The sequence below is a fragment of the Cervus elaphus genome, chromosome 1, assembly GCF_910594005.1.
Source record: "Cervus elaphus chromosome 1, mCerEla1.1, whole genome shotgun sequence".
Classification (NCBI taxonomy): domain Eukaryota; kingdom Metazoa; phylum Chordata; class Mammalia; order Artiodactyla; family Cervidae; genus Cervus; species Cervus elaphus.
This window is the reverse complement of record NC_057815.1, coordinates 67410937-67432695: the sequence shown is the minus strand read 5'-3', so window position 1 is coordinate 67432695 and position 21759 is coordinate 67410937. Positions and strand designations below refer to the sequence as shown.

General features: G+C 37.7%; 1 protein-coding gene across 3 annotated transcripts in view; it reads right to left on the bottom strand.

The window, feature by feature from the left end:
* PPME1 (protein phosphatase methylesterase 1) overlaps window positions 1-21759 on the bottom strand; it is a 50381-nt gene that overhangs the window by 2886 nt on the left and 25736 nt on the right. For all 3 annotated transcript variants that reach the window (XM_043906951.1, XM_043906956.1, XM_043906960.1), the window contains exons 4-12: window positions 21122-21179; window positions 20645-20696; window positions 16010-16164; window positions 15041-15131; window positions 11173-11238; window positions 7316-7439; window positions 3065-3194; window positions 2127-2171; window positions 457-521 (exon numbers count right to left, since the gene is read on the bottom strand). In XM_043906951.1, the coding sequence (XP_043762886.1) occupies window positions 457-521; window positions 2127-2171; window positions 3065-3194; window positions 7316-7439; window positions 11173-11238; window positions 15041-15131; window positions 16010-16164; window positions 20645-20696; window positions 21122-21179 (786 nt within the window). The remainder of the gene's footprint in view (window positions 1-456; window positions 522-2126; window positions 2172-3064; window positions 3195-7315; window positions 7440-11172; window positions 11239-15040; window positions 15132-16009; window positions 16165-20644; window positions 20697-21121; window positions 21180-21759) is intronic.

Below are 21759 nucleotides of genomic sequence, written 5' to 3'. Positions count from 1 at the left end.
GCGTGTATTTTAGGGAGCAGTGTCTACCACAGTTATTCCTTCTTCCATCTGGCTTTTGTGGATAATGGAGAAGTACAGCTTACAATCTTAACCACAGTGTGTCAGTCGCTCAATCGTGTCCGACTCTTTGCGACCCCATGGAGGAGGCTCCTCTCTGTCCATGGGATTCTCCAAGCAAGAATACTGGAGTGGGTTGCTATTCCCTTCTCCATCTTAACCACAGGGCCCTGGGTAAAAAAGCAGGGCGCCAGTAGCTCCTCAGCCCATACACAGAAAGGTAAGACCAAAAGCAGCTGTCAGGGAGATGGCTGGGGGGCTGGTGGAATTGCATGTGTGTAGGCTCCACAGCAGCTGCTGCAGGCAACACAGGCTGACTCAGGGGCTCATGCTGTCTTCTGTGAGATCCACAGTTACTCTCACAGTGGCCCTTTTACAGGCATCCAGCACCACGCTCACCTTGTCTGGAGCATCCTCATGGACCGCGTGGCCACACTGGGGCAGGACCTGCATCTGGAACTTCCCTGGGGAAGATATAAACCAAAGCCACCTCAAGGACTGAAATGGTCCTCTCCTTACCATCTCTGCAGCCTCACAGGTCACACTAGCAGGCCAGGACCTCCCCATCACCCCACCCCAACAGTCTGGACCCAGTTAACAAGCCTGTGAGGAAGATGGTAATACCTGACATTGTAACCTTGAGCAAATCATTTCCTTTCACGTCTTCCTTCTGCACCTACTTAATATGCATTTACTTTGGGCCAGACACATAGAAAGAAACAGTTCCTGTTTACGCTATAGTCTAGTGGGAGAGCAAAACATAAAACTCAGATTTTAATGCAGCATGTAGTTCCTAGCATAACACTAAGCACATGGAACTGGAAAAACACAGGAATTGGGCCTTTGCAATAAAACAGGGATCCAGGAAGGCTTCCCACATAGAAAAAGTAACTTACACAAAGAAACGGAGGATGAAATGGTATTTGCTCCTGCCTGAGAAGATAAACTTTGGCATGGTGCTCATGAGAGTTAACAATGAGGCTGGAGATGTAAGCAGGGGCCTTATCATTAAGGGATTTGTAAATTAAAGATTTTGAGATTTATTATTACAATAATAAGTTACCATCTGAGTGCTTAACTATGTTCCAGACAGTACTAAACACTTTTTCACACTGTCCTGTATAACACTGTAAGCTCAAACAAATGTGATCATTTTATTAAGAGTGGACAGAGATGACTGATAAAGCAAGATCTCTAAGGAGACCAAAGAATATGAAACCCACCCCTCGTCATCAAGGCCATGAGACATCCAAGCAGAGATGTCCAGCAGGTTTGATACATGGTCCAGGTCTGGACCTCGGGAGAGAGGTATGAGACGAGTCAGAGGTTTAGCTTTGTGAGTTATCAGGGTGTAAATGGGAACCATGACATTGTCCAGGGAGAGTAAGTAGAAAAGAAGGAAAGTCAAGAACAGAATCTGCTTAACCTTGGCCCTGGAGTTGGCACCTTTTTTCTTATAACCCAAAGGTGCCAATGCCAATTGACTTCACCTTCACCAAGCCTTTCATCTGTACTAAAGCCAAGAGCTTCCATGAAATTGGTTCCACTGCCTCCACAGTCATCTGGCCAACACACCTGAACCTGAGCACATGTCACTTTCCTACTCATTACACCTCACAATCCCTGTGAGGCTGCCATCAATTTTCTCATTCTACAGATTGAGGCAGGTCAAGTAACTTGCCCAGGGTGAAAAAAAATTAGTAGGAAAGAAATAGTACTCAAACACAGTTCTCCCAACCGTAGAGTCCTTGCTTTTACCACCTCATCATGTTGTCTTCTAAATAGAACTTGTATCTTTTTGTATCTGGGTTATCTTGGACCTTTCCCTTTCCTAAGAGTTCTAACAATAATAAAAATACTGACCAGTATTCAGAATATCTCCTTTCATAATATATCTGCACACAGTACTTTATAATGCCCCTTTCAAAGACACTGCATCACTTTAATTCTTACAATTCTGAGGTCTATGTGGTAATATAATTCCCATTTTTAGACAGAAAATTTCCACATGACTTTGCCCATTTCTCTGCCCTCAGGGGACCTAGGAATGTAATTTCTTCATAACTTACCTTGCATTTGGCCTATAGTCAGATCTTTATCCAATCTATCAACACCTAGAATAAAATAGAATCCACAAGTAACTTACTTGAAAAGGCTGTATGAAATAGGTTTTGCTGTTATGAAGTAAAAATTGTTACAAAGTGGTAAACATGATGACATTCTCAATTCATGTTAATGCCAATCCTAACTTCCTGAGGGTATAGTCTCACCACATGAAGCTTTCAAGGCTGAGGTTCCTCATAATCACTTTGCTTGTTTAAGCTGCTTTCTGAAAACAGGTTTTACTTTTTAAATTTCCTTTTTACTTAGAATATCCTTATACCACTCAAGGAGAAGGACTTGGGTTTGACCAGGTACAGAGACCAGGCCAGAATTAGGTCATCCCTGGTGGATGCTCATGCTTAGTTAGTTATGGATTTGTCAAAGGAAGGAGAAAGGGCACAAATGAGTAAGGATGGTATTTCACTTTGGAAGTCACTACCCATATGGTAAACGCTTTTAACAAAGACATAACTGAGATGACAATATACATATGCTGCTAGGGACTGACTTGTGTCTCCCCCCCCCCCCCCCCCCCCCCCCCCGCCGCAAAAAAATTTTATATGATGAAACCCTAATTCACAATCAGACCACATTTGGCGATATGAAGGTAATTAAGGTTAAATGAGGAAGTAATTAAGGTTAAATGTGGTCACAAAGGTAGGGCCCTCATAAGACAAGATTAGTGTCCTTATAAGAATAAACACCAGACAGCCTGCTCTCACACACTCTGCCACATAAGAACATAGTGAGAAGGTGGTTGTTTGCAAGCCAGTAAGAAAGCTCTCAGCAGAACTTGACAGGCTGGAACCCTTATTTCAGACTTACAGCTTCCAGAATTGTTTAAGCCACCCAGTATTTTGTTATGGCATCCCAGGCTGACTAATACATACACATGCACACTTACCAGCCAGGAGCAACAATTTAGGAATAGGACAACTAAGAAAGAGATTGGATAAGCCTCGGAACCAGCCATCCCAGTATTTTTCTGTTTTTGCCAGTTCAATTCTCCAAGTGTATGGATGGTCTTTCTTGGTCTAGAAGAGTAAGAGCAAGTTTTGAGTCTCTGAGGGCAACCCCAGAAGGAACAGGATAAAAACTAGGTCCTTGGGAAAAGGAAAGGGAAAGAAACTAGCACATATTAAGGGCTTACCATGTCCCAGACATTTTAATATACATTTAATCCTTATAACAGCCTTGTGACATAAGTTATTGTTGTACTTGCATGTTTAGGTGATTAGAAGTATACTTTTTACTTTTATTAGTTTCAGTGAACCTAGGAAACTTTCTTAAGATCACAACGCTAGTAAACTGGTACAGCCAAGATTGAGCTTCTTATACTCATCTGGTAATAACACATTATCAAAAGAATAACTACAAAAAACACACTGCAGTATGGAAAAATGCTTATGACATAACATTAAGTGAAAGAAGCAGAGTACAACATGTCACCTAAGTTAGGATTACTACTGGAAAAATATGTATGCTTTGAGAATGAACTAGAAGGGAAAACTGAAAATATGTTGATAAAATATTTTTTCTTTTATTTTTATATATGACAATGATACGATGTAAACATTATGCTAGTGTGTGAGCATGCTCAGTTGTGTCTGACTCTTTACAACCTCATGGACTGTAGTCCACCAGGCTTCTCTGTCCATGGAATTCTCCAGGCAAGAATACTAGAGTGGGTTGCCATTTCCTTCTCCATATGTATGTTTATATAAACAGTAATTTATATATAATTTAAATAGTAATTTTAAAAAGGAAATGACCAAATATAACAAAATCTGTTAAATCTCAATATAAAGTAGATGGCACAGAGTATGTGCTCATTAAATACAAGCTGAACAAATAAAATGTTCTCTACACTTTTTTGCATCATGTAAATTTTGAAATATTATAACTGAAATAAGTAACTGGAATACCACATCAACCACAATATGAAAATCTAGAAGTGAACATGAGACAGCATATATTGTGTTAATGATCCCCAGATGGTTAAGATGTTCATGTTACCCAAAGTGATTTGTAGATTTAACACAATCACTTTCAAAATCCCAATGGCATTGTTTGCAAAAATAGAAAAATGTATCCTAAAATTCATATGGAATATTAAGGGATTAATATTTATTAATTTATCCATAAAATTCAAATGGATATTAAGGGATCCCAAATACCAAAACAATTTTAATAAAGGTGAACAAAATTGGAGGACTCATACTCTATTTCAAAATATATTACAAAGTTACAGTAATCAAAACAGCACAGTACTGGTATAAAGATAGACAAATAGAGCAAAGGAACAAGCTCAAGAACCCAGAAATAAACCTCACATATATGGTGAAGTGATCTTTGATAAGCATGCTGAGACCATTCAATGGGGAAATGATAGTTTTTTCAAAAAACAGTGTTGGGGAAACTGAATACCCACATGCAAAAGAATGAAGTTGGATAATATATAAAAATGAACTCAAATGGATTAAAACCTAAATATAATAAGAACCTACAACTATAAAATAAAGTTGTAGGTTCTTACAAACTTTTCAATAAAGCAGTTTTAAAAAAGAGATTTATGCATAAAGAAACATCTCTTGGACAACTGAAGCTTATTCAAGAACCAAAATAACGTTTTCCCTTTTTTTCCCTGTATTTTAACCATTATATATTAGAGTCCCCTCATCCCCAATAAAAATGTATAGCTTGTTTTCTTTTACAGAACAGAATGTATGCAACTACCTCTTATGTATGTCTCAGGGCCATTTCAAACACAACTTTTTATACTGTGCTAAACAGAGATGCCCCTAAGAAGCTGTGCCTGGCTTTTTCTGTTGTTGTTGCTACATTTAATTGGCATTACTAACATTATCTCCATCATTTTTATTTATTTTTCCTTTATTGCAATATCAGTGACATACAACACTGTTGAAGGTGTACAACATGTTGATTTGACACATGTATACACTGCAGTGATTACCACCATAGTGTGGTAACCACCCCTATCATGTCACATAATTATCATTTATCTGTGGTGGGAACAGTTAAGATCTAGTCGCTTAGCAACTCTGAAGTTTATCATACAGTATTGTTGCCTATAATTACTACGCTGTGCATTAGATTTCCAGGATTTATCCACTAGCTCCAAGAAGCTGTGACTCCGGGGGTTTCTCTGTGTCCTCCCTCAGGCGGAGACTGTCTAGCTAAGTTCCTCACTGATTGATGTGCCTCAGTTTGCCCTCCTAACAGAACTGCTGGAGTTCATAAAACCCCATATATTAGGGCCTATAAAAATGATAAGAAAAAAATGAGTTGGAATTAAAAATCAGAGGATCTGAATGTGTTTTAGTACTAACATTTACATGTGACCATAGGCAAGTATCTGCATCTGAGTTGCAAAATTGTTAATATTTACAATGCAGAGCCAAAATGAGAACTAGAGTTGTTAATGTGAATCATTCAGTATAGATCCTAGCACACAAAAGGGAAAAAGTAACTGACGATTTGTATCAGAGTCTCAAATCCACTAAACACTATTTGATTACCTTGGACAAGTCTCTTCATCTCTTGAGTCTGTTTCTACACTGTTAACATGTGAGAAAAGCTCTCTCCTCATCTCACAGACTGTGGGAGAGCGAACTGATCACACATTATTCATAATTTTTTGAACTCCAAAAAGGTACAAAGTATTATCTTAAAGATGACAAGAAAAGCCTCACTAAATTAAAAATACTGTTTTAAAAAATGTATTCTCCTCCTTGCTGACACCAGCATCTCCAAATGCAAAGGAATATGTGGTGTACACAGAGTCCATTCCCTGTCATTAAGATATTCATAATCCATCCCTAAAAGTCTGTGGCTCACACTCACTAATCACTTATCAGAAAAAGCACCCCTTCCCACTACCATCCTCAAATCAGTTGCTCAGCAAGTTGTCACAGAACACTTACTATGCACACAACCTTAAGCTCTATGTTGAGGGAAATTCACACATATCATCAGTTCCTTCCCTCCAAATACATAGGTTATTTTTGGGGGGGAGACAATGCTTGTTATTAGAGGACACTGAACCTGTATTATAGGGATGACTATTAGAAAACCATATATTATGAGTGTGGCTTAAGAAAATCAGTTCTATGGCAGTCACAAGTTCAGAGAAGAAAGTGCTAAGTTGTGTCCTACAGACTCTCAGTGCTATACTGCAGAGGGACTAATATAAACTGAGGTCGGAAAGCTTCCCAAGGAGATACACCCTGAAAGATGGGTAGGATCTGATCGGTTCTGTGTAGACTGATGGTAGGAAATGGGATTTTTTCATGAGATAAACCACAGGAACAGAAGTGGAGGTGAGAAAGAGCCTGATGAGAGAGCAGTTCTCCTGAGGGCAGGGTAATACTGTGAGTTTTATGTTCCAATTTGTCCGAGTTATCAAGAAGTGCTTTATGCTTTCAGCCAGAACCACCATCTTCCAGTAATTCGCCAAAATGACCAACACAAAAACAAAGAGAAGGGGCACCTGCTACATGTTCTCTAGGCCTGCTACATGTTCTCTAGGCCTTTTAGAAAACTTGGAGTTGTTCCTTTGGCCACATACACGCAAATCTACATGAAGGGTGATACTACAGATATCAAGGGAATGGGTACTGTTCAAAAGGAATGCCCAACAAATGTTACCAGAGCAAAACTGGGAGAGTCTACAGGGTTATCCAGCAAGCTGCTGGCATCATTGTAAATAAACAAGGGCAAGATTCTTGCCAAGAGAATTAATGTGCATATGGAGCATATCAGGCACTCTAAGAGCTGACAGCTTCCTGAAATGTGTGAAGGAAATGATCAGAAAAAGAAGGAAATCAAAGAGAAAGGGCCTTGGGTTCAGCTGAAGCACCAGCCTGCTCCACCCAGAGAAGCACACTTAATGAGGACCAATGGAAAGGAGCGTGAACTCCTGAAGCCCATTCCCTATGTTCATGGCATTTTGGGTGTAAAAATAAAGACCTGGATTGTAAAAAGAAAAAAGAAGTGCTTTATATCTTACAGTTAATCTAAGTATCTATTATGATAGTATAGTATCTTTGTCTCTTAAAATATCTAATGAATGTCACCTTTCTTTCCCCACCTTACACACTATCCCATCCTTCTAAGAATACTGACTTTCACTCACCTCCATGTCATCTTCCTTTTTCCTCTTGTTTACTGACTCACTTCCTTCTTCGTCTTCTTCTTCTTCCTCTATGATTCCTTCCACTATAGACTTTGAGCCTTCTGGACTTGTAATTCCTTCACACCTAGGTATTAAAAAAAAAAAGTGCTATCACACACCTCTCTTCTAAACATAAATTACCTTAGAGAAGCTGATATTTTTGGCTTTTTATAATCAAATACTAGTTAAAACTTAACAATGTTCTGGGAGGAGGGTGTGAAAAATGTGCATTTAAAAGTATACAAAAGTAGACCAGGGCTGTGGAAGGTCATGACCAACATTTGACTATACTCCAAGGGCTGGTTTCTGGTTCTTGCACCAATGCATGTTTTGTCACTCAGTCATGTCCAACTCTTTGTGACCCGAAGGACTGTGACCTGCCAATCCGTGATCCACAATCCACGGTCCACGGGGTTCTCCAGTCAAGAACACTGGAGTGGGTTGCCATTTCCTTCTCCAGGGGATCTTCCCCACCCAGGGATTGAACCTAGGTCTCCTGCATTGCAGGCGGATGCTCTACCATCTGAGCTACTATTGACCCACAGAAGGTAGTAACCATTTCCTGAGGCATGGTGACAAGAGTTTCATTGGCATTATCTTATATAATCCTCATAGCAATCCCTTAAAATAGCTCTGAAGAGTTAAAAAATTGTCCAGGATCACTTAGCTCATGAGTGGATGAGGCTGGGAGGCAGATCCAGGCCCAATTATAAAGCATGATGTTTTTCTACTGTACCCTGTTTATAGTACAACAAGGCTGAAACAGATTGGTAAAAGGCCCCCACATATAATTAGCTGACAGAAACTGGCAATTACAATAACCAAGGCCAGATAAACCTTGGAGATTAGTGCATCTGATCCAACCAGTTATTGTTGTTTTTCATCTAAAAATAATATCTTTTTATTTTATATAATTAGGTAGAAAAATTATTACAGGTACAGCTGGTACCATAATTTCTTTTAAAGAGAACTCCTTGAACAAAAATACATTGACAGGTGTTAAAAGTAAAACCTCAAGAGCCTAGGTAGCAGCTAGGGCCAAGGTCTGTTCTTCATGATAATCTGTCATATTGCCCTTGAAAAAGGAGAAGGGAGACGAGGAGAGAGAACAAGCAAGATAAAGAGAGACTGGGACAAATTGAAGGGTCAGTCAAACTTTGGTTATAGATTTTTTAAGAATGGTCACTTCTGTCTTCTCTACCAAACCTTCAGTGATATATATGTTCACAAGTGTTTTGTTAGGTGGGAGTTTTCTTAGGAGCGTGAGGTGTCAAGTTTCACAATTAGGTCAAAGTATTAACGAAACAATATGTGCTTTGGGCTTCCACAGCAGTAAATTGGGAGGTTTAAGGGAATTATAACTAGATCAAGAAGGGCAGGAAGGTTCCAGTGGGTATCTAAATGACAATCAAAATGCAGATTTTTTACATACATAGTTTTACCTATTTAGAGAAAACATCACTTGAAGTAAAAATGTAAAGATAACTGAACTACCTGAATACAAGCCATGTAACTCTTCACTGCTTAAATCAGATCTCAAAATATTCAAGCATTGAAAAATGAGCAGTCTCACAGCTTATTTAAAGCCTCTGCATTGTGCCTGCCAGATATTAAACTACTTAAACTGCTCTTTTGGATATAAAATCCATCCTGTAGGCCTTAAAGTCAAACACATATAGGAGTTTGAGTTCTAAGAATATGAGTTCTATCATTCATTAGCTATGTGATCCTGGGAAAGTCACTTGACCTTTCTGAACTTCCATTTCCTCCCATATAAAACAACAGTTACCTTGAAGAGGATTTCTACCTCTTCAAATGTAAGGATTAAATGAGATAGTGCAAATGAATGAATGAAATGAATGAATGGAAAAAAAAAAAAAAGACAACCAGACATTATGTGCTTCCTGATAGCAGTACACATCACCTATTGCTGTTGCTATTTAGTTGTTAGTTTTATCTGACTATTGTGACCCCATGGACTGTAGCCCACCAGGCTCCTCTGTCCATGGTATTTCCCAGGCAAGAATACTGGAGTGGGTTGCCATTCCCTTCTCCAGGGGATCTTCCCAACCCAGGGATTGAATCCAAGTCTCCAGCATACATCTCCTGCGTTGCAGGTGGATTCTTTGTGAACAAATAAAAAACCAAAATAACAACAAACAAATCTGAATTTGATCAAACTTCTGACCTAACTGACAATTTGCAGAAAACACAAGGAATAAAGGAACATGTTAAATTACACCTTGAGGAATCAATCAGCAAATCCAGATTGTGGGAGATTCTACAGAGCAAACAACCAGGTTTCCTCAACAAATAAATTGCCAGGGGAAAAAGAGAGACAGAAGGGTAGCCTATAGATTAAAATATACTTAAGAGATTTATCAATCAATTGCTATATATAAATTCCTATTATAGTTCTGGTTTGAACTAAAAAAAAATTAAGACAATCAGATAAGTAGATACTAAAGACATTTGATGATATTAAGGAATTGTTAATTTTTTTAGGTGTGATATTGGTCTTGTGACTGTGCTTAAAGTATCCTTACCTTTTAGAGCATACTAAAATTTTGCAAAGGAAATTATATCTGAAATTTTTTTCAAAATATTTTGTCCTTAGGGGAAATAAATAGGGGCACAGATGAAACATGAGTTCATAACTGTTGACGGTGGGTAATGGGTACATTGGGATCATTCTATTATTTGACTTGTGTATGTTAGAGAATTTTCCATTATACAAGGTTTTAAAATTACATAGTGTATATAAAATGCCTTGCACAATGCCTGGCAAAGAGCAGGCATTTAATAATGCCATTATCATTTTCATCAACCCTTGTACTCCCTGTCTGTCCTGGTGGGCAACCTTTTCCCAATTCACCTGAAGTTTATTTTGTGACTACACAGCAATACCCAGGACTCATGTAACCCTATCTAGGAGGATCAACTGGGCTAAATAATCTTTTGAAGTCAAGTGTTAGTTGCTCAGTCATGCCCAACTCTTTGTGATCCCATGGACTATAGCCTGCCCAGCTCTACTCTGTCCATGGAATTCTCCAGGCAAGAATACTGGAGTGGGTTGTCATTTCCTTCTCCAGGGGATCTCCCCAACCCAGGGATCAAATCCAGGTCTCCCACATTGCAGGCAGATTCTTTACCATCTAAGCCACCAGAGAAGTTAAATAATAAATAATCTTAGCTCATCCTTAAGATCTGACTTTCACTCAGGCTATGCCAAAGCTTTTTATAACGTGATTTCCTCACAACTAGGTTTGGCTTAGAAGGAGACTGTTACCAGAATGAAACCATGGCTGCCAGCACCAGAGTGAACACTTAATGCCCTTTCTCTGGTATTCTTCATCTTTCAACACCTATCGTTGTGCTAATAAGGTAATTCATTATTATATAGAACAGGTGTCCCCGACCTCCAGGATCTAATATGCCTGATGATCTGAGGTGGAGCTGATGTTATAATAATAGAAATAAAGTACACAATAAGTGTAATGTGCTTGAATAATCCCCAAACCATCCCCTCCCCGCCCCCCAGTCCATAGAAAAATTGTCTTCCATGAAACCAGTTCTTGGTGCCAAAAAGGTTGGAGACCGATGATATAGAAGACATTATTTGGCTTTGGGATTTCTGCAAAAAAAAAGAAGAGAAAATCTACACAACTGGCCAAACTGAGTTCTCTTATAAAAATTATCTAAAATAATGAAGGTATTCACCAACATGGTAGAATAGATGTATGACCAAAAAAGCAATATATAATTCCTCATTATGTTTCAGCCTCTAACCAGCGCAGGGGAGGAAAAATAAAACCTACTGTTTGACTTGGCCAACCATTGAGACACGGGCAGACTCCAGATTCCGAATCTGGCCACTCTTCACACTAGAAAAGTGAGACAGGAGAGAGAAGGTTATTCATCTTTACCTTATCATATCAGCAGGGTCAAATCAATAATTTTGCAATTCTGTGGGAGCTACTAAAAAGGTGTGGTTATCAATGTAGCTTACTATGGAGATTACCACTACTTCCCATTTCGTTATTACGGTGATATACCAAGCAGTAAAAATTAAGGCACTGAAGTCACTTAAGTCCTGGCAATATTTACCAAGAGGTTGATACCATATCCCATGCCTGAGCTCAAGAAGCACATAATTTAGTGGGGAGAAAGAAACAAAACAAATATTTTAATAGAGTAAGGTTCAAAGGAACCTCATTTATTCTGAATGAAGTCAGAGAAAACTTCCCAAAGTCTTGCCTAAACTCAGGACTGAGGATAAGTGGAAAACAAGAGAGGGTGGTCAAAGCAAAACAGGCAGAAGGCACACTGTGAACAAAGGTACTGTGATGTGAAAAGATCAGTAGGACGATGATCTTAGAGGGAAGAGAGCAAGGAGGAACAGGGGAGAGTAACGGGAGAGTGTGACAGAACAGGACAGGCAGGGGTTAGCTCCTGGAGGGTGTTACGTGCCATGATATAGAGGCTTAGGAGCTCAGACCCTATAAATAGAATAGTCTTCTCGGAGTTGACTAAGGGCCAAGAAAATGACTGCCTGTCCCAGGGGACCTGAAAACACTGCCTGAAGCAAGCCACCAGAACACATTTCTTTAAATCTCATTTTTTAGCTTAAAAAAATCACATAAAATTTTATACTGTAACCCCCTTTAGATAATGACTTTGTTTCTTATTTTAATGATAAACAGAAGCAATCAGAAATACTATTTCATTTTTCTACCACCAACTGAATCTACAAATCCACCCATATTTATAATCACATACTCTACCTTGAAGAGTACTGAATATATGAAGTTATTTCTGTTCCTATTCAAGCCCAACGTTGGGCACTGGTTCAATGCTCATTTGTTCATGAAGATCTTGTTCCTTTACTTATCCTGTCTCTTATTTGTGTCATTTTTTTCTCTAGTAGATATTACATAAAACATTTAGTGGATATTATAAAACATCCTTTAAAAACATCTTCAACCCCACATTCACTTCTAGATACTACCTTACTTCTCTGCTCTTCTATCTCAAAAAAGTTATCTTACTTGCTTTCTCCACTTTGTCACCTCACATCCTTTCCTCAACCAACATTCCCAACATGCATCAGCTTTTTATCCCCTACTTACTTTCGGAGATTTCCTTTGTCAAGGTCACCTTCATCAGGCCATTCCTAATGGTCATTTCTTAGTCTTGACCTCACTTGATCTCTCAGCAGCATTTGACAAAGATCATTTCTTCTTCCAAAAGTGCTAACACTCTCTTGCTTTCCTTCTATCTCACCAACTGTGCCTTTTCAGTCTATTTTGATGGATACTGCTTTCCTTCCCAAGCTCTAAATACTGTAGTGTATCTCAAAGCTCAGTACTTACATCTTTTTTCTATCAACTAAATGATTGCATTCAATCTTTTCTTTTTTTTTTTGCATATTCAAAGAGAATATTTTTATTTGACCAATAAAAGTCCTGATTCCTGCCCCTTGCCTGCCCTCAAATCTGCTGCTCTTTGTCTCTATCATTCATCAATTGTTGGGTTAAAAACCTAGTAGTCATCCTTGAAAGCTGCATCTCCCCTCACCTGCTCTCCCAACACACAATCCATAAGGCAATCCTGTCAGCTCTACCTTCAAAATACATTCCAAATATGACCATATAACTTCCTCTGTTGCCATCACAGTCTATGCTGACCATCACAGTCTATGTTTCCTAACCAATTTCTCCCTTTTGTTATCACCCTTCCTCCTCAACTGCTTCCCCTATTCTGCTTTCCTCAGAGCATCTAGGTGGTAGAACCAAGATCCGAACCCATTTCTGACTGCAAAGCCCAGGCTTTTAATGACTACACCCTATTGCCTCTTATTTGCATGACCGAGAGAACAAAAGCAGAAATTCACTTTGCTTTAAATCTTTACTGGATTAAATAGATTGGTCTTGTATTTCAACATCTTGTCCCCACCTCAAATCTGGAATAACCAAAATGGCCACGAGTCATAAACTATTCAGATATCCCTCAGACACAAAATAAAATTACCAAAAAGCTGGTAGTATTCTTCCTGATTCTTACGCTCAAAAGATATCTAAAAATCAGTGGCTCTCATAGAACCCAGAACATTTTAACATTCAACAAAGAGAATGCTTATTCTATCCCACATCTGATACTAGAATCAAGACTCTATCTCCCCTTAAGAGAAGGTGCACCATGACCCTCAGACTGGTTTGGGTACTTATCTTCTGTACCTCCTTCGTTGTGTTGTGTTTATATAATTACTTGTATGTATTCCAGTTTTTTGATGAAAGGAACTAAGCCTAATTCATCCCCAGTTCTTAGGTCAGGTACTGATACATCTTAGGTACTTGAAAAAAAAAGTGTTAACTGAATAAATTTTAAAGGTTATCTGTGATAATTTTTTCACTGGTTCTTACTTGGGGGGGGCAGGCAGGATGCCCAAGGTACATGTTGAGCTAGTAGGAGTTGTATTCTCAGTGTGGCTGCTTCAGTGATCTTTGGTACTTCCAAGAGAGCATCTTACATCATGGTAGTAAACAGGGGAAGCACAAGCAACCATATCAAACACAAACATCATTCTGGCAAGCCATATTTGGCATAAGATCCTCTGTCCTAGGAGGAATCCCTAAGATACATTTGCCAGGTTCTTAATTCTCACTTGATATCTCTGACTCAGTAAATAGATACATTCTGCCTGCTAAAGCCACCTGCAGTATGGTATATGTTATATGAAAGTACAAAAGAAATAGAGAATAGCTTCTGATCTTACAATGCAGAAAGAGCATTAAGACAGAAATAAAAATTAACAATATAAGCACATCCCTTAAAGAAAGACTAGAAGACTTAAGGGGTAAACAGTACAATGTAATATAGACTTGAAGGTTTTTAGCAATTTTGCTGAGGGAATGACCAGGGAGATTTGGAGAAGTTATAGGAAGTGTTCTGGAGAGCGGACTAGAAATGGATTTTGAGGAATAGGTAGGAAGAAAGGATACTGAAGACATTTTATCCCAAAACTGATCTCTGTAGGGGAGGGACAGTGTTTTACTCATATTTGCATCATTACCCTTTAGCACAAAGTGTTCAATAAATACATGTTTAATAAATGGTCAAATAATTTATTGAATTAGTGAATAAATTAATGACTGAACAGTCTTTACTTAAGTGGAAGCCATAGCCAATTCTGTCAGTAATTTCTATGAAAACTATTTAGTAAAGGGTTTTTATTTAGGCCAAACGCAAATAAAAACCGAGAAGGGAACCTACACCCATCTGTTTCTCCACCTTCTCTGGAACAAAGAAAGTGAATACAGAATCATGGCATATCAGAGGTGGAAAAGGCCTTACAGTCTTGTTTAGTCCAAAATCTCACCTTAGAGATGGGAACAGCTAGACAGCAGATAATCCATAATTGTTAAGATTCTAGGAGGTACTATAGTATATTAGAAAAAGGATGGGTTTCAGACAACTGAGCAATCCAAAATGTTTATTTTTTAAAACTGCTCTTTATATAAATGTTTCCATACATATTACAACAAAGCTGAGGCTTGGAAACTGAACCATTCCCTTCAACTTGGTGCTTGAGCTGATGAAAAAGAAAAGCTAAACCTAACATTTAAAATATAGACAATAAAATAAATAAATAAAATAAAATATAGACAATATAAATTTGTAGGTTACCTCCATTCAATGGCATTCTCCAGAGACTTGAAGGTTTTAGGACGACCACGTAAGAAATTCTGCATGCTATTAAGTGCATCCATGGCTGTACCTAGATGTTAAACAAAAAATTTTAACCACAGCACTTAACATATTCTGAGTCAACATAACTTAAAGAGTCAACTATATACTATATATCTCCCCTCAATGACAGAGTTAAGTGACACATGGAGGGAAAAAGCAGTTTAAGAAAATTCAGAAGACTGATGTGATTACTTCCTTCTAAGATGTCCTCCAATGACTTTTGCCTCCTGGTATTCAGTAGTCCCTCCACATTGAATAGAGCTGACTTACACAAGCAATAGTGTGACTTCTGAGGCTGGATCAGAAAAAACATGGCAGTTTCTTTTTAAATAGTAAATAAAACTATGGGATGTACATACAATTGAAATATTATGCAGCCATAAACAATGTTTATGTAGAGTTTCTGATGGCATGTAAAATGATTATATAATGTGAGGTGTGGACAAAATGAATGACGGTGTGAAAAGTACAAACTTCCACTAATAAAATAAGTCCGGTATGTAATGCATAGCATGGTGATTATAGTTAATAATACCATATTGCATATGTGAAAAGTTGCTAAGATCTTATAAGTTCTCATCACACACACAAAAAAAATCTGTAACTTTGTGTGATGACATACGTTAACTAGATATATTGTGGTGATAATTTCACAATATACACATATATCAAGCCATGATGATGTACATTTGAAAAATTAAATGTCAATTATATTCAAATAAAAAAATACTTGGAATGCCTTTGCTACAAAATAACATTTAAAGACATTTAAAAAAGATACAAAAGACAGAGGGACATACTTCAAGATGAAAGTCAACAATAAATAAAGACAAGATAACAATAATCTACCATGGATATCTTTTATAAGTCAAAGATTTTGATTTAGTCAGCACTAAGAAAACTTACCTTCCACAACATCAATCATGCACAGACCCAACAGGCTTGGCACCAGGCTGGACGATGCTGTGTGGACTGCAATAGCACCGCCCATGCTATGTCCAATGAGCATAATTGGAGGAGGGAGGTCCCCATACATGGCTTCAACCACATTGCCAACATCTCTGCAGAGAAGGAAATAAAGCAGGGCATATTACTCTCTAACAACACTGTAAAAATGGTTTTCTTTCCTAATTCTCTCCTTTGGTCTGTAACTAATAATCCCAGGGCTGTAAAGGTCTAATAGACCATCTTGCAAATGCACCTAAGTAAACCTCCTAACACAGTCCCCAGCACCTATACAAGAAGAGCTAAGAACCAAAACTTTGATTTCCCTTTACATCACACTTTCACTGTTCCACACATTTAGTACAATTACATAAATATCTACCTTTATTTTAAACCTAAAATAGGCCTGAAACTCTGAACAATCATTCAACTGCTCTATGCCTCAGTTTCCCCATCCATGAAATAGGAAAACAATTTTTTTAAGCATTATAATGTAGCAGTTTGACATCACCTGCAAGATGAACTGCAGATCTAGTTTATTTTTTACTGTGTGAACTTGGATTTGTTACTTAATCTCTTAGAGTTTCAACATCTATAAAATGAAGATAAGAAGATCAACTACTATTCTGGATTGCTCTGAGGATTACTGAGACACTCAGTAGTGAAAAGAGTACTTTCATCACTTTACTTTGAAGAGAGTAAGGTGTTATACAAATATTAATTATTATTTATAATTTGTCATGTAAAGTTGTTTGAAGTATGAACGCAAATTTAGTGTTCTGAGAAATCAGAAAAATGTTCAGAGCTAATTTTTACTGGCTTCTGTTCCAGTCTTTATTATTTTTTGTTGTTGTTGTTCCAGTCTTTTATTACAAGTGAATCTATTTAACAAAGTCAAACCCCAAAGATTTGAAAAGGAGAAGTAAAGCAGAAACTTTGTTTTTCATTTGTGTATGGGCCTTCTTTGCTATAGGAAGAGTAAGTAAGGTGCGTTTCTAGAGACCACTGGCTCTACTGTCTTCTGAGAGTGAGTCAGTCAGTCAACTTCAAGCAGTTTGTCTTGCTGAGTGTCACTACATACCTCAGGCACTCACGCACTGTCAGCCATATAGCAGCTGTGAATGTAGGGACACAGTCTTTCAAATATGGTTCTCCACAGTATTCAGAATGGCAAAAATAAGTATTATTATTTCTGAAGAAATTAATCTTAAAAATCTCAAACAACAATTAGAGACATGAATAGGATAGCTGCAATATCTACAGACAATGTGAATGAGAAATAAGCAGGCCACTCAACTTTATAAGCAAAAACAAATAATTTTTAATATTCCCTCAGTTAAATTTAAGGCTAAAAGTTTTGGTTTGTTAGGTTTAATGAGTAAAATAAAAGGATGCTATGAAAGATTATCTAGTTAGTAACTGGATATACAATTTTGGTAGATGCTATCTAGGGGGATCCTGTCATATTTATTAATACTAGTTCATTTCCTGAGAAGCAGTATAGCGTATCACAGACATGACAGAAAATGTAGTATCAGAGTAAGCTGAGCTTGAATCTCAGCTCTTCTACTTTCAGTGGAGTTTCATTTTTACATAGAGTTTAGGTTCTAAGTTGATGTGAAAGGCAAAACCCATCTGTCAGGGCTACTTGAAAACCCACCAACTGCCCATTAAAATGCCCATTTTAAGATTTTTGTTTCACAGAGTGATTGAATTCAGAAACAATATAAATGTTTTATTGCTTCACCTATTTCAGCAAGAATCCAACTTGTTGGCTCTTCTGATTCTTGGTAATTATCTTCAACTCTTACAGAAGGTTTTAATCATTTATTTTCTTTTGAACTTTTTGTGTGAGTTATCAACTTATTATCTCTTAGCTCTTATTCACCATTTACATGTTCCGCAATAACTGGATGAGGCCTTTCAATATTTTTCCTTTGCTAGCTGGCAAGATGTCAAGCTATGCCAGTGGAGGGCAAAGGAGAGATACTGCAGAGAGGGTTTTGTTCCCGGTGTGCACTGACCCCACAAGCTCCTGGAGCTTGTCTAGCATCCAGGATCTGCAGCACCCACAGCTCTTCTGGTGACCAGCTCTTGCAACACAGAAGGTTTCTCCAAACACTCCATCCCCCCATCCCTAGTGTTCTTTTATTCTCCCTAGATTTTTGAAGTATAATTGGTATATAAAAATGGTACATAATTAATGTATACATTTGGTAAGTATACACTCCTATTATCATCACCATGATCAACTCCTGTTATCATCACCATGATCAAGGGAATAAACACATCCATCACCTTCAAGATTCCTTGCACTGCTCATGTGTGTGTGTGTGAATGCATACATATGCATGGTAGAAAGACTTTACATGAGAGCTACCCTCCTAACAAACTTCTAAGTGCACAGCATCATTAACTAGGCATCATGCTGTACTGCAGATCTCTGGAACCATCCCTGGTAATTCTGCTGCAGACTGCCTCTGGTGAGACAACTCCATGTGAACAGCTTCCCCGAACCCAAAAGGGCAGATTTCTGGCAAGTTCTGGCATCAAAGTGACTTCTATACCTTCAGTAAGCCATCACTAGTGCCCTCTCCAACAAGGTCTAGATCTCAATCTTTTCCACTCAGGTGCTGTCTCAGTCTGAGGGGAAATAGGAAGTGGCTGCTTCTTACATCTGCTATTTCTAGTCTTTCCTTCTGTTTTTCAAACTTGTTCCCAGCTTTACTGAGATGTAACTGATAGATAAAATTATAATATACTTAAAAAGTATACAATGTGATGATTTGACATATGTATACACTGTGACATTGATTCCCATAATCAACTTAATTAACCTTATATTCTTTAGAGCTCTTACTTTTTACCAGCCAATTCCTCATTACTCCAGTCCCGTTATAATTAATAAATCTTTATATTAAGCTTTCCTTGTTTATTACTATCTGATTTCTCTCTCCTGATTGTCCCAGATTCATACATGATTAGGCAATATTTCCTTAAGGTCATCATCAATTCTTTAATTTCTTCTTGAATGTCAGTCAAGCTATCACATCCTTGTCTGGCTGACTGGCCACTTAGAAGATATATTTCACTTTTTTGTACCCTTTAAAAATCATCTGCAAATCTTTCTATGGGTATTACATGCTTGATTATTTCAGGCTTTACTGTTCTCATATTACAAAGGAAAAAATGAGGGAGCAGATTCTTGGCTCTCCTTTCGTGGTTTCTCAGGCACATGATTATTGAGCTGAATGGTTCTCACACATTGTTATTTCTCTCTCTTTGCCAAGTACTATGGCTGAATGATCACAGTTCAGGTCCATTAACTGTGTGACCTCACACGGTTAGTTACTGTGCCAGTTTCCTCATTGATAAAAAGGTGACAATATTTACACTATGGATTAAAACAAATAATTTATTCTAAATAAATGTTTAATTTACACTTAATAAAGCCTGGAAGATAGAAATCACATAAATAATATCTACTATAACAATACAATTTTGGCCACATGAGTTTGGGTTCTGAAGGAAAAACAGAACTTATGTCCAGATTCAACTTTACTTATATTGAGATTCAAGCTGCTAAAGTAAGAAGGGACAAGGTATTTTTGGTGCCAAAAAAATACTTGAGCGCGCATGCATTAAACACATGAGAGAGCACGTGTTAAAAGCAAGGCAGCTTGAAAAAGCCTGTTTACAATACAGAACGTTGTGTGTGTATGTACTCAGTCGTGCCCAACTCTTTGTGACCCCATGGACTGTAGCCCACCAGGCTCCTCTGTCCACAGAATGTTCCAGGCAAGAATACTGGAGTGGGTTGCCATTTCCTACTCTAGGGGATCTTCCCAACCCAAGGATCAAGCTCGTGTCTCCTGCATTGGCAGGCAGATACTTTACCACTGAGCTACCAGGGAAGTCCATACAATACAGAATAGTGGTTCCCAAATACCAGTCATGGGACTGGCTGCATCAGATTCCTTTATAGAAATTTATCAAAACATAAATGCCCAGACCCACTGGTAGAAGCATTAATTCAAAAGCTGTGAGGCAGGGCTGAATGATCTGTACTTTAAATCATTTCTCAGATAATTCTGATGAATGGCCAGGTTTGAGAGCCACTGTAGGTGCTGTACTCATCTTTTACTTTGCAGTTCAGAGTATAATCAGTTAATTCTTTAATACCTTGTTCCCATCTTACTATAAAGCTGGAAAAGGCATGTGGACAGGAATCTAAGAATATCCTAGAGGGCCTTTTGTAAACAACTATTTTTCAAGCTTGGGTCCCCAGTAGATATTCAGATTCTATTCAACTGTGTGAACAGAAGGAAACTTTTCAAAAGCTAATACAGACTAAACTGTTCCCTGAAGAATTTTCAGGGCATCATTTTAAATGACCATCATATTGAATATACCAAGAAACTGGAGGTTTCTTTCAATATTAAGTACTAAAGAAACACCAGATAAAGAGGAAAGAAAAAAGAAGTAAAATGTTCTCTGTTATTTATTGTTCAACAATCTCACCAGGAGAGCCATAAAGATATATTATTATTTATGGTAGTAATGTAAGCCAGGTGATTGTATAAACATATTACTTACTTTGCCATTGTTTCCGCAGACAGGTCTTCAGAATTCCTGACTTTTGTTTCACCTAAAAAGAAAATATTTTAAAAATAAAATTCCCAAGGAGATAAATGATAAAATCAGAGTACTGGCTTCCAAAAATCTCACTTTAGGATAATGAAATGGGGACTTTATAATTGTACATGATAGACACAGCAAGGATTTTCTGTTACAGATGTATCTTTATGAAGAAGGATAATTACAGTAGCAGATTTTTCCACATTCCTTATACACCACCAGAACTGGAATTTGGTCACATTAGCAGACATTTTCTCAACAAGATATATATGTGTGTGAATTTATAAAATATTTGTGAAAACTAAAAGCTAGGATTTCCCTCAAAATGCCGAAATGGAAATGACCAAACCCAGTGAACTTTTTAATACTTTACACTATTCAAAAGGGTTGGCAAATATGTCATTGAGTCAGTGAGTAATTAAGAACTTCACTCACCATGACCTCGAAGATCCAAAGCCACAATCCTACATTGAACTCTACTAATGATTGCTGCCTAGGAGGAAAACGGAAAGTATTAAGATACATCAGGGTTAGCAAAACTTTCCCCATTACCAATGATAACTTTGTTGGGTGAACTGCCATCAGAATTAAAGGATCCCAAAGGAATCAAAGGAATTCCCCTTTGAAGAAAAATTTTAAAACTAATGACTCTGTTTTTTTAGTACACATTCTGGCTCTATCCCAACTTCAAAATATGAAATCCCTCTTTAAAATTTAACTCTTCCTAGCTTTCCATGAAACAGAATAAGCACCTCTAAGCAAAGCCCCTCTGAACTCTGCTATCACCTGTGATTTTCATCCACACTCACTGGTTATCTTTTCCCTATTCTAGAAGGGAAATTCTTTAGATAAGAACCAGTGAGTCAGTCTATATCTTGGTTCAGCATATCACACAAATGTGACACTCAGATAATGAAATAACCTTGAAAGCAGCACAAGTCATAAAATCTACCAAAGATTCACTTAAGATAGAGCAGCAGTACACATAAGTTTGTGCCAATTAAAAATATATTGAAAATCATAATATCATAAGTAAGTACAATTTTATTGGTTTAAACAAACCTGAAATTGAG